The following is a 13,011-nucleotide window of genomic DNA, read 5'->3' on the forward strand; positions in this document are numbered from 1 at the left end:
TGATGGGGTCTCCCCGCATCTCAACACATGGACCACCGATCCGCCCCTCCAGCCACAGGGCTTCTCGGTGGGTGGGGCGGGGGGGGGGGGTTGGGGAAGGTTCCAGCTGCTTCTAGAAGAACACAGGGGGGCAGGGTCCACAGAAAGCCACCGGAACGGCCGAAGCCGAACTTCAAAACGGCAGCGACTGACAACAAAGCGCTATTTTTCCCTCATTTCTCCTTCCACACCATCCCGCCTGTCACCGGCAGTGCACCATCAACGGAAACACCTGGTGACGGCCACCACAAAACCGGTTCGAACTCACGTGCAATAAAAGGGAAAAACAAAAAGCCAGAATAGCTCAAGGGTCATCATCAAGTTTTGTTTTATTTAAGTTTTAGTTTTAATTCTGAAGAAAGAGGTACATGTTCTTGTTTTTAGTTGAGTCAGGTTATAGCCAAGCTTCTGTTTTCTTTTCTCCTGTCTTTTCAATACTGCACAAGTGTCCGGAAACTACAGGGTTAAGTAAAAGCTGCAGGCAGGGAGGTCAGAGACTTGCTCCTGATGGTGCTGGCTGGCCCCAGAGCAGTGCTATCTCAGAGTGCCCTCGGCAGGTGAATTGAAGGTCAAAGAAAAAAATTCTGACAGATGAGAAGGACTGAAGGAATCACTTATGTTTCAGCTCTTATACATTATGCACAGGTATTAAATCTGTGAATACTTTTTTTTTCCTTGAAAACATTTGAGTTTACTTTCCATCTAAAGCCAAAAACGTTTTTCTCCTTAAAAAAAAAAAGTCACTTCTCCCCTCCTTGTAAATAAACTCTTAGCAATTGGCCAGTCACTACTACAGATCAATGTGTCTTTCCATCAACTTCCAATAAATTCTTTTGCTCAACGACATAATCAAGTGCTCTCCGTCAACTTGCCAAAAGAATTAAAACTTAAATTTAATTTATAAGCATTTTCCCTGCGATAGTGGTAAGCTGGCTACGAGATGGGGGCCGGGGGCCACCGCTTTCCCTCATCATTAGCAATCTCAGTTAACCTGGTTTTCAAACTTCTGCAGTTGATGACGCGTTTACTTGACCTTTCCTATAGATTAATCGTCATTTTCTGCTAAGCAGATTATGTCATTATTATGCGCGACAAACAGTAATTTTCTAAGTACCGAGACTGCCCTTTGATTTCTTTTTTTTTTTTCCTTCCTTAAAAAGGCCTTTTTAGGAAACATTCAACAGTGTCACACAAATGCGGATCAACAGAAACTTTTACAATTAACGAAAAACAAAAAAGAAAAGATCGTCATGACCCTGTGATCGCATTGCATCTGGGGGCAGGGAGAAAAAAAAAACTGATCGGGAACTGGATTCTTCAGAACTTAAGAGATGAGAAGGGAGCGGTGGGCGGGCGAGAGGGAGAAAACAGGGAGGGACAACTCCTGCGTGTTCTAACGGCTTCTCCTCTTTCCCTAGTGGCGGTCCAGTGTTGAGCTCTGTAGTAAATCTGTGGGGGTTTTGCTGGGGGGTCTGAAGGCCGTCTGGAAGCCTGGGGGCGGGGAGTGGAAGCTGGAGGGGTTTGAGGGAGGAGGGTAGGGGTTCCAACTGGCTCTGTGCAGAGGGATCTGTGTGCTGAAGGGGGCGCTGTGGGGGGCTTGCGAGGGCGCGGCGCCGGGGCCGTCCACCTCTGTGAGGGCCTGGAGGGACTTTAGCCAGTGTGGAGGATTGTCATCTTGAAGAGAGTCTAAACTGTTTCCTGAAGAGGCGGGAACACCTGAGGAGAGACAAGAAGACAAGAGGGGACACGGTGAGTTTGTGCAGAAGGAAGAAGGAACTCGCCAAACAACAACGAAGAGCGTGAAGGTGATTTAGTTTACCCGCAAAGGAACAGAAGAAATCACCATGTTTAACTCCTTCCACGTAAGACCTTCTTCACCTTATGTCGCTTTCATCCCTCACCCACGACGACCCCGATTTACGGGCACGGCAACCCGTGCCCCCTCTCCAACCACACAGGGCCCCCTCTGCCACCCGCCGAGGCCCAGCTGCAGGGCGAGGCCCCAGAACCGCATGACGTCATTTCCCCACCGCGCTTCCCCTCTAACAGGAGCCCGTGAACAGGCCAGCCTTATAATAGAGAGCTTTATTTTTCAAAGTGGAGTATGTTCCTTTAGGAGGGCAAGTCAGAGCCTCCCTGCACTCGGAGACCTAAGACACACACGCACACGCAGCGGACGCCAGCACCTACTTACACCCAAGGAAGCGACCGCGGCGCCCGGCGCCCTGTTGCACACCGGCCGACAGAGCTAAGAGCTAAGCGAGACCGCACCCCTGCGCGAGAGACAAGCCACCCACACACTTGCCGCTTTGCGCCAGGAAGCTTATGGTGGTGAAGAGCCTTCTGTTTTAGTTTAATCTGTGCGATAAACCAAACCGATGGCAGTCAGCGGAGCTGAAGGAGGGGGAGAGTTACCTGTGATGATGGCTGGGTCTGTCCAGCTGCCAGGGCCGTCCCAACTCAGGCTGTCGGTGGTGGCAGTGTTGGACGGTGGGGCACTGTGGTTGGCGTTGGAGGGGGAGGAAGAATTGGGCAGTCCACCAAAGTTGATGTTAATGTTGGGCAGAAGCGCCCTTAGCCCGTCCTGCCATTCCTTCATATTTAAACTCTCTACAGAACTGCTGTTGTCTGGGAGATTTACCAACAGAAAAAAAATGGAAGATAAAAAAAAAAAATAAAAAGCTGACGTTAGAAACAGAGGTTGTTCTTTAGTGGTTAAGCGGGAGAGGAATTATTCTGTCTTTATCGAGCATTTAAAATGAGTGGTCCTGGCAAGACAAACGTGGTTAGGGTTGTGCTGGTGAGCGCAGGGCCCCTGAAACGCGTGAAGAAAAACTCTCGCGAGGGCCAGGAGAGGGAGTTTCTCGTCCTCGTGGCCTCTTCACCATCGGGCGTGTGCAAACCAATGGTCCAGTTTAAAGACTCAGCCAGTGCTCCAGAGCACAGCTTAGTTCCAGCTCTACTGTGAAGTCTGCCTGCGAGGCATTCAGCCAGCTGAGCTGGTATATCCTATCTACACAGATTAAAGCAAGCCTGCAAAGTTCCACCGAGGAGCTTATTTCTGAGCCCGTTAAAAAGGAAGAAAAGTCATTTTATGAAGAATCAACATAAGGCAGTAGTAAGAAGTTCTTCTTGATTACAAAATTGTTAATGCATTTCAGAGGAAAAAGGCCAAATGACTAGGCTTTGGAATTTGAAGAGTGCTTTTCCATTAGTCACGAAGGCCGAACGGGCAGGGGCTAAGCTTCCCTTCAGATGGAGCAATCTCCAGCACAGTCGGCCAGCCCTGCTCCCACTGAAAACACCGCCCGAGCCCCACCGTTCTCCGGGTCTATTTATGAAAGCATCGGGCGCGACAGGGCACGCACTGCCAGTGTAAAACGGCCCTCCATGAGCCGGACTCCGCACAGCGTGACGGACTGGCTGGGAGGGAAGGCGCAGTGGAACCACTGCTTGGAACGCCTGCTGTCTGAAAACAGGAACGCGGGGCAAAGCACCAACCGGGGTTTCTGAGAACAGCCTCGACCACTTTTTTCGGGTTCTACAGAACTAACTAGTAATCACCATTGACGATGATGATGACGATGATGACAAGGACGACAACACTGTAACAGGCCTCGTCTGCGCTACCTGCTGAAATCAGAGCTGTGTTCGGCACCGATCCCTGGTCTGTGCCAAACGATGCCGTATTTCATCAGGTGAATCGTTTAGCCCTGCATCAGCCTTATTTATAAAAAGACAAAAAACTGCAACCAAACCCAACAGGAGACATCTCTGAATTTACCAAGGTGAAGGAAGGCCGTCGCCGCAATGCAGACGAGCCAACAGGAGGGAAAACAAATTCTTTCCACCCCCTTCAGTTCACGGTCGGTGCAGGCTCCTACAGCTCCCCCTTCTGTCTGCACCTACCGCACACTCTCCTGGCGTGGTGCAACCTACAACACACTCTCGCAGCTAGTTATTTCCTTTGATCCTAGGTAGGCAGAACGGGGGGGGATGATTTGCATTTAATGATAAAGGAACAGACTCCAGAATAATTTGCTCAAGGTCACGGAACTTGTGTATGAAGACTTAAACCTACACTCTACCCAAGTCCTTTTTTTTTTTAATAGCACCAACTCTCTCTCCATTGTATCATTTATTAATAGACTTTCTAATGGGCCAACTATTTAAGGGAAAACCCAGGGGCCTATGAAACCCATGATTAAAAAAAAAAAAAAAGCATAAAAGAAACAGCAGCATTATAGTATGTCCATTAGCCATGATAAAGAAATATTTTGGCCGAAGGCACAAACTGGACTTTGGAGGGGGTTGGGGGCAGTTCTGATCAACGACACAATCATCAATATCCCCCTGGCTCCAGCTGCATGAGATAGTAACAAGGTCGCACTAACAAGGTCACACACAAGGTCCCAGAAAACCCTCAGTCACAGGCAGGTCTGGCGGCTACGGCACACTCAACCTTTACAGCAACCACGTCAGACAGAACTTTAGAAAACCAGGAAAACCTCCTAGGAGGGAAATAAAACCCCCGATATACAAAGACGGTGTGTAACTACGCGGGAACATTTTGAAGGAGACGAACAGCCTTGAACTAGGCGGCCCAAGTGAGTGAGAAGCTACACAGCTGATCTGAACCCTCTCTCTCTCCCACAATGATCAGGGAGAAAGAAAATACCCACAGCTCACCAAGACCCATTTTCTCCTTATTTTTGCTTTACATTTACAACTGGAACTAAGAAACCCTTAATGTGCATTAACAGAATTAACGGTGCATTTGTATAAACTTTATTTGAAAATTAGTTATCACAATAAAGTCAAAAGACATTTGTTCATGGGCTGGGGCTATATGGGAAGTCTCTCTAAACTTCCACTCGAATTTGCTGCAAACATAAAACTGCTCTGAAAAATAAAGCCTATTTTTAAAAATGAGAATTGTTTTTCTTAATTTAGACTAATGAAATCAGCCAAGAGTCTGTCAGTCAAAGAAATTCACATGTGGCACAAAGTAGAGAAACAGCGAGAAACTGCGATCCTCCCAGGTGAACGGTAAGATAGCTTGGGAAAGAAATTAGCCAGTTTATAACGCTTGCAGTCTTGACAAGGAGCAGTCATGTGCCCCAGACTTTGGGGGAGCCCGACAGCATGGTGAGCAGTTTACAGAGAGGCTGCAAGTATCATGGGGAAGTAGACCGACATGTTCTGCTCAGAAGGGGACGGCTATTCCAAGTCCCTTAGGAGAAGAAAAGTTTCCTTCACCCTTCTCTCCAGTATCGCTGTGCCGAGTGTGGGCACAAAGAAAGGACATGGACCCCTTACACCATCAAAGCAGCTCCGCTCCGTCCGGCGCACCTGAAATCACCTCCTCTGCATGCTCGCGGCCTCTGGCCCAGCTTTGCTTCACCTTCTAGCACTTCCGTTCATTCCATTCCTGGCTACACAGACAGCAGGATTCATTAACCTCGGCACTGTCGACATTTCGGACCATTTAATTAACTATTTGTTACAGGGGCCGTTCTATGCATTGCAGGATGTTTAACAGCATTCCTGGTCTCTACCCACTAGATGCCAGTAACACGTGTGCACACACACGCGCGCACACACACGCACACACCCCCTAGCTTTGACAACCCCAAATGCCTGCAGACACCGCCAATGACTCGGGGGGTGGGGGGGGGAATCATTACTGGCTGCGAACCACTGACACAAAGGAAGATTCCTTTGCTTCTGGGGCTCTAAGTCATCCCATGGGAACACACTTTCCCTTCCCAAGAGCACCGGGAATTGACCACTAGACCCCATTTCACGCAACGGCACTTCCCATTATCTGTACAGGACGCGGCACTGGGGTGTAACTCAACACAAACAGGGCAGGAGGTCTAACGGAGACACCCTGGGCTGGAAACGGCAGATGTGCCGTGTAAGACAGCCCCACGCGGGTTACTAATGTGACTCGGGGCGTGTCAGTCATTCTGTGCATGGCTCAGGGCCCTACTTCATAAGTACAAATAACATCTGCCTTACAAGATCTCTTGTAAAGCTAAGAGACGGGAAAGTAATTTGAAGCCCACTTATTACCGGATAAATGTCTAACACCCTTTTTTCTCTCATGCTCAACGCTGAACAGACAGTACACGTTCCAAAAGGCCAAGGCGGGGGCAGGCTCACTCGCCGGGCGCTGCCTCTGCGCACCACGGCCTCCTCCCGGGATCGCAGGGACAACACCGAGCATTCTCACAGAGGTACGGTGCCGTCAGTCACCGCGATGTTGCAAAGCATTGCAGAGACAAAGAAGACATCAGAAAGCACCTTACCCTTTCCATAGCTAGGACAGATCCTGCCAAGTACAATGAAAATCAAGTCACTCAACATATTTTATATTAACATGAGGGATTTTAAAGTATTTCATTATTAGTAGTATTTAGGGAAGGACCGTATGTTTTTAGAGGATTGCTAATACATTTGAATGTTTCATGATACCCAAAGCACTGATTTTAATGTATGATTTTCAGGTATGTACAACAAGACACTATTTTTGGTTCTAAATGATTTGAGGGCAGGAAGGCGAGCCCAGTGGATCATAGTAATAGTAGTTCTACTTCTCAGTGTAGGACTCAAACACATGGAATTTACAGCACTTTCACAATGCCACACAGCACACTCCCTCCCTGTGTGAGACGTGTACTTTCGGTTTACCTGGCTCAGAGCACCTTTCGGTCATCGCACACACAGCAAGATGACAAGTCTAGTTTTCAGCAGCAACAAAACTTGTTTTAAAATGTACGACAGGTACTTATGCTAAGGCTGCCAAGATGAAAGTCAAGGCAACAACCCTTTCCGGATCGCACCCGAGGACAAAGCACCAAAACCGTGGTTCCCGTTCTCAAGGAACTTAACTCCCTGAGGGTGAGATGATGCAAACTCGGGAAGAACTCAACGCCTACGGCCTGGAAAAGCTACCAAGGAAATGCCATGGGGTTGTCCGTCATTAACGAATACTCTGACAGTTTAGTAAAATGACTGGCCACACCTGGCTGGCGTGGCTCAGTTGCTTGGAGCGTCAATCCTGTAGACCGGAAGGTTGAGGGTTCAGTTCCTGGTCAGAGCACATAGCCAGTTGAGGGTTCGATCCCCCGTTGGGGCACATACAGGAAGGCAACCAATCGATGTTTCTCTCTTGCATCGTGGCTCTCCCATTCTGTGTCTCTCTCCGAAAGCAATGAGAAGAGTTGTCCTCGGGTGAGGATAAAAAGTTTAGTACAACGGGAGGCCCATCAGGCGCAGGCACGGAAATGCGCCGGTGGGTGAAGAACAGTAGCCAGCATTCATTCACGGAGTTGTTTTAGTTACTATGTGCACCTCTGCACCCGAAAAACCCCCAAGTTGTTGAAAGTACCTTTGGAATTTTTACATAACACTAGGCTTGTCCAACTACTTAGGAGGAAGTACAGTGGAGCCTCTGTCAGCCGCTGTGCCCTCCTATAACCCACCCCACCCCCGCCCCGCTATATACCCTGTCCTATCAGTTTGGGGCTGGACGCCATCTCCATCAGTAAATAAATGGCTTTAAGAAAACCTGAACTGTCTCAAATTCCAACAACATACCTCTAGCAATTCAAATATAAATTACGCTTGTGCTATATGTCAAACTCAACTTTTTTTAAAAAAGATTTTGTTTATTTATTTTAGACAGAAGGGAAGGGAGGGAGAAAAAGGGGGAGAGAAACATCAATGTGTGGTTGTCTCTCGTGTGCTTCCCACTGGGGACCTGACCTGGCCCACAACCCAGGCATGTGCCCTGACTGGGAATCGAACCAGCGACCCTTTGGTTCATTTGCAGGCCAGTGCTCAATCCTCTGAGCCACATAAGCCAGGGCTCAAATTCAACTTTATAGAGCCCAGAAAAGTTTTATCAGAGAACTTAAAAGAAAGTCTTCATGATACACCTATGCCACACCCAAAAATCATTTCAATTTAACTAAAACTGGCAGGAAAAATGACTACTACGTGAATGAAATCTTTCAAACAGACTTATAAAATCGGATTGTTTATGAAAAAATGTTATCCTACTTAGGCCGAGTTGACACTCAGATTTCTAGAATTACGTTTAGCTTCAGGCAAGACAGACCAGTAGTGCAGAGCAGATTTGCTTAAGGGTTCAAAAGATTTGAAAGTAGAGATTAGACAAAGTGAAAAATTCTTAGAACTCAAATAAAAGAAAATTCCGAGAACTGCAGAACTGAACAAAGTAAAAACAAAAACAGGTAAAACGTATTCCCACCAGAAGGAAGCAGAAAAGACATAAACAAGAGAAGAGAGGCCCGAGGGTCAGCTATGACGTGTGCTTTCTACCCTGTCTTCGCTTCCTGCCTTTCTCCTGGTCTGGAATGCTTTCCCGGTCTCTTCAATAAATGTTCACTCCGTCTTCCAAAAGTCTGCCTTTCCTCTTCCGTCATCCCAGGCGACAGACAGCACTTCGTATGGTCTGAACCACACTCACGTGGCAGCAGACGAGGCTGTGACATCTGCTGAGGTTACTGCTTCACCCTGACCTGCGACCCGTCTCTTCTCCCACGCCACCTGAAAGGTCTGCGAGGAGACGCCTCGCACATCCTTCCGCAGGCGGCTCAGCATCTCAGAAACTGACACGGTCAGCACATCTGCTCGGTCTGCCAAAGCAAAGGTCCGGCTCGAGGAGCTGGAAGACCACTTTGCCCCCGAAGCCTGTTTAATTCATATCTGCCTCACGCTACGAATCAAACAGTTCTCCCCAAAGAGATGCCATTCCTTCGGAAAGGAACAATCAGCTAAGTTTCAGGGTCCAAAGGGCTTCTCTGCACGAAAACCGAAGGAAATTCTGTTCATTCAGCCAAAACTCAAATGACATGTTCTTAATAGTTCTTGAGGTGTCAAAACACAAGCAATATAATTTTAAAAAATCCAACACACCAAGATTATTAAATAAGAAATATATATATTTTTAAAAAAGATATTCTAGCCCTGGTGGGTGTGGCCAGGACTGAGTGCCAGCATGTGAACCAAAGGGATGCTGGTTCGATCCCAGTCAGGGCACATGCCTGGGTTGTGGGCCAGATCCCCAGTAGGGGGCGTGCAAGAGGCACCTACACACTGCTGTTTCTCTCCCTCTCTTTCTCCTTCCCTTCCCTTCCCTTCTTTCTAAAAATAAATAAAATCTTTAAAACAATTTTAAAAGATATTCTCATATTATGTATTCAAGACAGCGCACAGATCTACTGACTATTTTATCATTTTTTTACTTCAGGCACTACTCATTCACTCACTACACACTTTCTGGGCTCGATTAGCACCAACAATCCCATAAGCTAAGTATCGGCTACATCTGACAGCTGAGGAGACTGAGTGGCTCTGGAAGCTTCAAGAATTCGCCCCGGGTTATAGAGCTGAAAGGCGTCCAAATGAGTAATCTGACCCAGCCTGACACCAAGGTGTTCCTTCCCACCACCGAGCACACCACCAACCAGTCCTTGTCCAGGCAGGCCCCGTGGGCCAAGACAAGGGGAGGGCAGGCACGCTGAAGCAGCCGCATCGTACTGTGTGATGATCAACACGATGCTGTGCGAAGGGGCATAAGGACAAAGGGAACACTTCCGCCACCTTCTACGTGGGGTAATCAGGGACCGGGGAAGCTGGGAGGAAGAGCAGCTGAAAGGGAAGTTGGCGAGGCTGTCCCGTACAGAAGAGAGAAGCAACTGATCGTAAAACAGGAACATTTCGAAATATAAGGAGATGTATTTTACACAATGTGTGCTTTTCTAGAATGTTCCTAGAAGATCTATAATTTTGTTTTGGGGGAGAATCAGATCATCTAACGGAGACCATGAAAACATCTAGATGTTTGCCTGATGAAGGATGTGAGGAAGCAGAATGTATTTTAAAAAAGAAAACCATGAAAAACACTGATGAACAATGTCCCTATATAAAGCTATACACGGAATGAGGAAAAAAGTAAACTTAAAATTTAATGCACACATTCTAGATAAATACATTCTAGAAGCAGTATAACCTAAATGACATGGAACCTAAACCAGAATATACAAGCAACAGAGCTAACAGATGGGGGAGGTGCAAAAAATCCAACGTAAGAAACCTACACCATCTGAAGCTGGGAGCTTTAAGTGAGCACACAGCTGAGCGCCGACTCCTCTGCGGGGACCTCAGAAGATGATCAGGGGGGATTAAGGCCCAGGGGGGGGCCCTGACGTATTTGTCTTACATCGCCAAGACAAGTGACAGAATTGCAGACACACAAAGGCTATCATACCCCCTTAACATCTCCAAGGTCTAAATCGGCTAGAAGGAAATAAACCCGGTAACGTTCACTCCCTGACCAGCTCACTTTCCCAAGGTGAAAACAAAGAAGAAAACTTGTATTCTGGGCTCATGGCCAACAAAGAACTGGTTGTCTATGGTGGACAGCAGCCCCCAAAATACGTGACATGCTTTTGGGGCTTACAGAAGCGAAGAGTGAGAATAACGAGAACGGAGTCCTTGGATGGCAGGTGTGCTGGCTAGTTCTGCAATTACCCCAGGGAACTGCAATCGCCTGTTCCCACGTTACGTTTTTTTCCTACCAGACTGGGAGCTCCTCCAGGAAAGGGGCCTTGACTTAATTCTCTTCGTACGCAGTGAACAGTTCCTGAGCTGAACCTGAAGAGGTATTTATGTTTCCTAAACGAATAGCACCGGACATGTACTTCCAATTTTTTTTGAGACAACAGCTTTCTAAAAAAAGGTCAAAAAAAAAAAAAGGATGGCCGCGGTCCCACAGTGCAGTGTTTCTCAGATCTTGGAAGATGCTAAAATATGACATTCTGACTACGCAATGATAAATCATTCTAGTAAGGAAAACAAACTGGGGGAAATCCGTGGAAACCAGTTACTGAACAGGGAGAAGCTCACGGGTTAGACTTGAAAAGCTTAGGAAAGATGGAGGGAGGTATATAACCTACCTGTGTAACAACAGTCTCATAAACCTTGAGGATTAAAATCAGAATCCATAGTGACTGAAGCTGGGGATAAATGCTGATGGCAAGAAAAAGCTAAATTCAACTAGGAGAAAAATAGGAAGAGTCACAACTCAGTGTAATATCACGATGTTAAGCCCCAAGAGAAGACAGGGCTATATGGTTCCATCTTCATTTTGCTTCCTTGACTCCTCTTTAGAAGAGAGGGCTCTGGTTTAGAACCCTCAAACCAGAAAGGACCGATTAAACCATGTGCAGAACTGGCGGCAGAGATGCAAAACACACACACACACACACACACACACACACACACACGAATCTACTCAAATGTCAACGAGTTTAAAGTCTCTAGGGGCAAAATGAATTTTAATCCTCAGATGTGATCACAAAACCACTGTCAAGAGAAGTGCCAGAAAAAGCAGGAAATAGCAGACTACAAGTTACATGCTTGTCATTAGTTCTTGGGGAAATTCTGAAACAGGTTAAGAACTGGATAATTTCTTTTAAAATGAATAACAACAGGTTTAAGCAAACACTGTTTTCTTGCTTGTGTTTGGGGCATTTTTCATGGGAAATAATATGCAGCATTTTCACTAGAACCTCAGTTCCCTTCTAACTAAAACACACAGGAAGTTCAACTTTCAATTTTGAAATGGAACAAGTAGTCATGGAGGCAGGGTCTACTAACAATTGTTTTCGTTTGGAAACGTCCTCCTTCTATATTCCACAGTCCCTTTCCTTTCCTCTTCTTTTGCCTGCCCAAACCAGCTAGCTCCATTCCCATCCCACACAAATTCCTTAAGACAAAAGCAAGAAAGTAACCAATGAGGGCCAAAAGGCATATCTGTAAAGAACCAATTATATTGACCCCACTGATGTGGTTCGGTTGGGCATCATCCCACAAACCAAAGGGTTGTGGGTTCGACTCCTGGTCAGGACACATGCCTGGGCTGTGGAGGTTTGGTCCCCATTTGGGGCATGTGCTAGAGGCAACCGACTGATGTTTCTCTCCCTCCCTCCCCCTCTCTCTAAGAATCAAAAAAAGAAAAAGTTAAAAAAAAAAGAACCAGTCATATCAAAGTAATTTATTCTTTGAGTAGGGTTCTAGGATGCCATAAATATATCCTGAATTTAGCAGTTTCTGGAAGATTTCCAATGGTAACCTTTCGGGATAAGACGGTCACGTACAGCATGGATAACAGCCGTGTTTAAGCGGACCTGCACAGGACTTAAGATCCTGTGTGTGAGCCTGAAAGTGTCTGCTTGGCAGATATTTTGACTCCATGCTTTTTATTATGCTTTAAAAAAACCCACAAAGTTAATTTAAATACACAAATAAAAGCCAATCCTAGGGATGACAAAATCTGTAATTAAAATTTCAACTCTTCTTAAACGTAAAGCCTCCAAACAAATGTTATTAGTAATGTTAGTAATGACATTTATCTATCACTTTACAATCACATAGTTCTTCCACAAGACAAACTTGTAAGATGGGGATATACAAACAGGGTACACTCTACACCAAATTCAAACACATGAAAATTAACAGAAAGACATTCAGATTTTAAAAATCTGACTGATACAGGGAAGTACTACAGAGAAGTACAGGATGAAGAATCTAACCAGTCATGTGTATGCAAAAAGGTCTGGCCTGTAAGGCCGTAATAGGGTCACCACATTTAATATGACAACTGGGTAATGGGACTTTTAAAAAGGTAACATTAGGACCAGAGAAATAGATGTACAATGTCTACATTAAACATCGTACGACATTGGGCAGATCACAAACGATAAACACTCGGAGCCTCAGTTCCCTCATTTACAAAATGAAGATAATACCTACCCCACAGAGTATTTTTATAAAAGAACTCTGTAAACCAAAAGGAATATACAAATATTAGTAATAATGGTTTTAATTAAAGAGCAGATTATCCACTCATGGCTGGATTACTGCAGTGTGAGCCTC

General features: G+C 46.2%; 1 protein-coding gene across 5 annotated transcripts in view; it reads right to left on the reverse strand.

Annotated features, from left to right (window-relative positions):
• Positions 1–350: 350 nt before the first annotated feature.
• The window catches only part of CNOT4 (CCR4-NOT transcription complex subunit 4), a 142,948-nt gene continuing 130,287 nt past the window's right edge, over positions 351–13,011 (reverse strand). For 3 of the 5 annotated variants that reach the window (XM_028525184.2, XM_028525183.2, XM_036010936.1), the window contains exons 11-12: positions 2,455–2,667; positions 351–1,755 (exon numbers count right to left, since the gene is read on the reverse strand). In XM_028525184.2, the coding sequence (XP_028380985.1) occupies positions 1,454–1,755; positions 2,455–2,667 (515 nt within the window). In that variant the 3' untranslated portion in view covers positions 351–1,453. The remainder of the gene's footprint in view (positions 1,756–2,454; positions 2,668–13,011) is intronic. The other 2 variants (XM_028525186.2, XM_028525185.2) reach the window with 2 other exon arrangements.

Source organism: Phyllostomus discolor, chromosome 10 (assembly GCF_004126475.2).
Source record: "Phyllostomus discolor isolate MPI-MPIP mPhyDis1 chromosome 10, mPhyDis1.pri.v3, whole genome shotgun sequence".
NCBI classification, from domain to species: Eukaryota; Metazoa; Chordata; class Mammalia; order Chiroptera; family Phyllostomidae; genus Phyllostomus; species Phyllostomus discolor.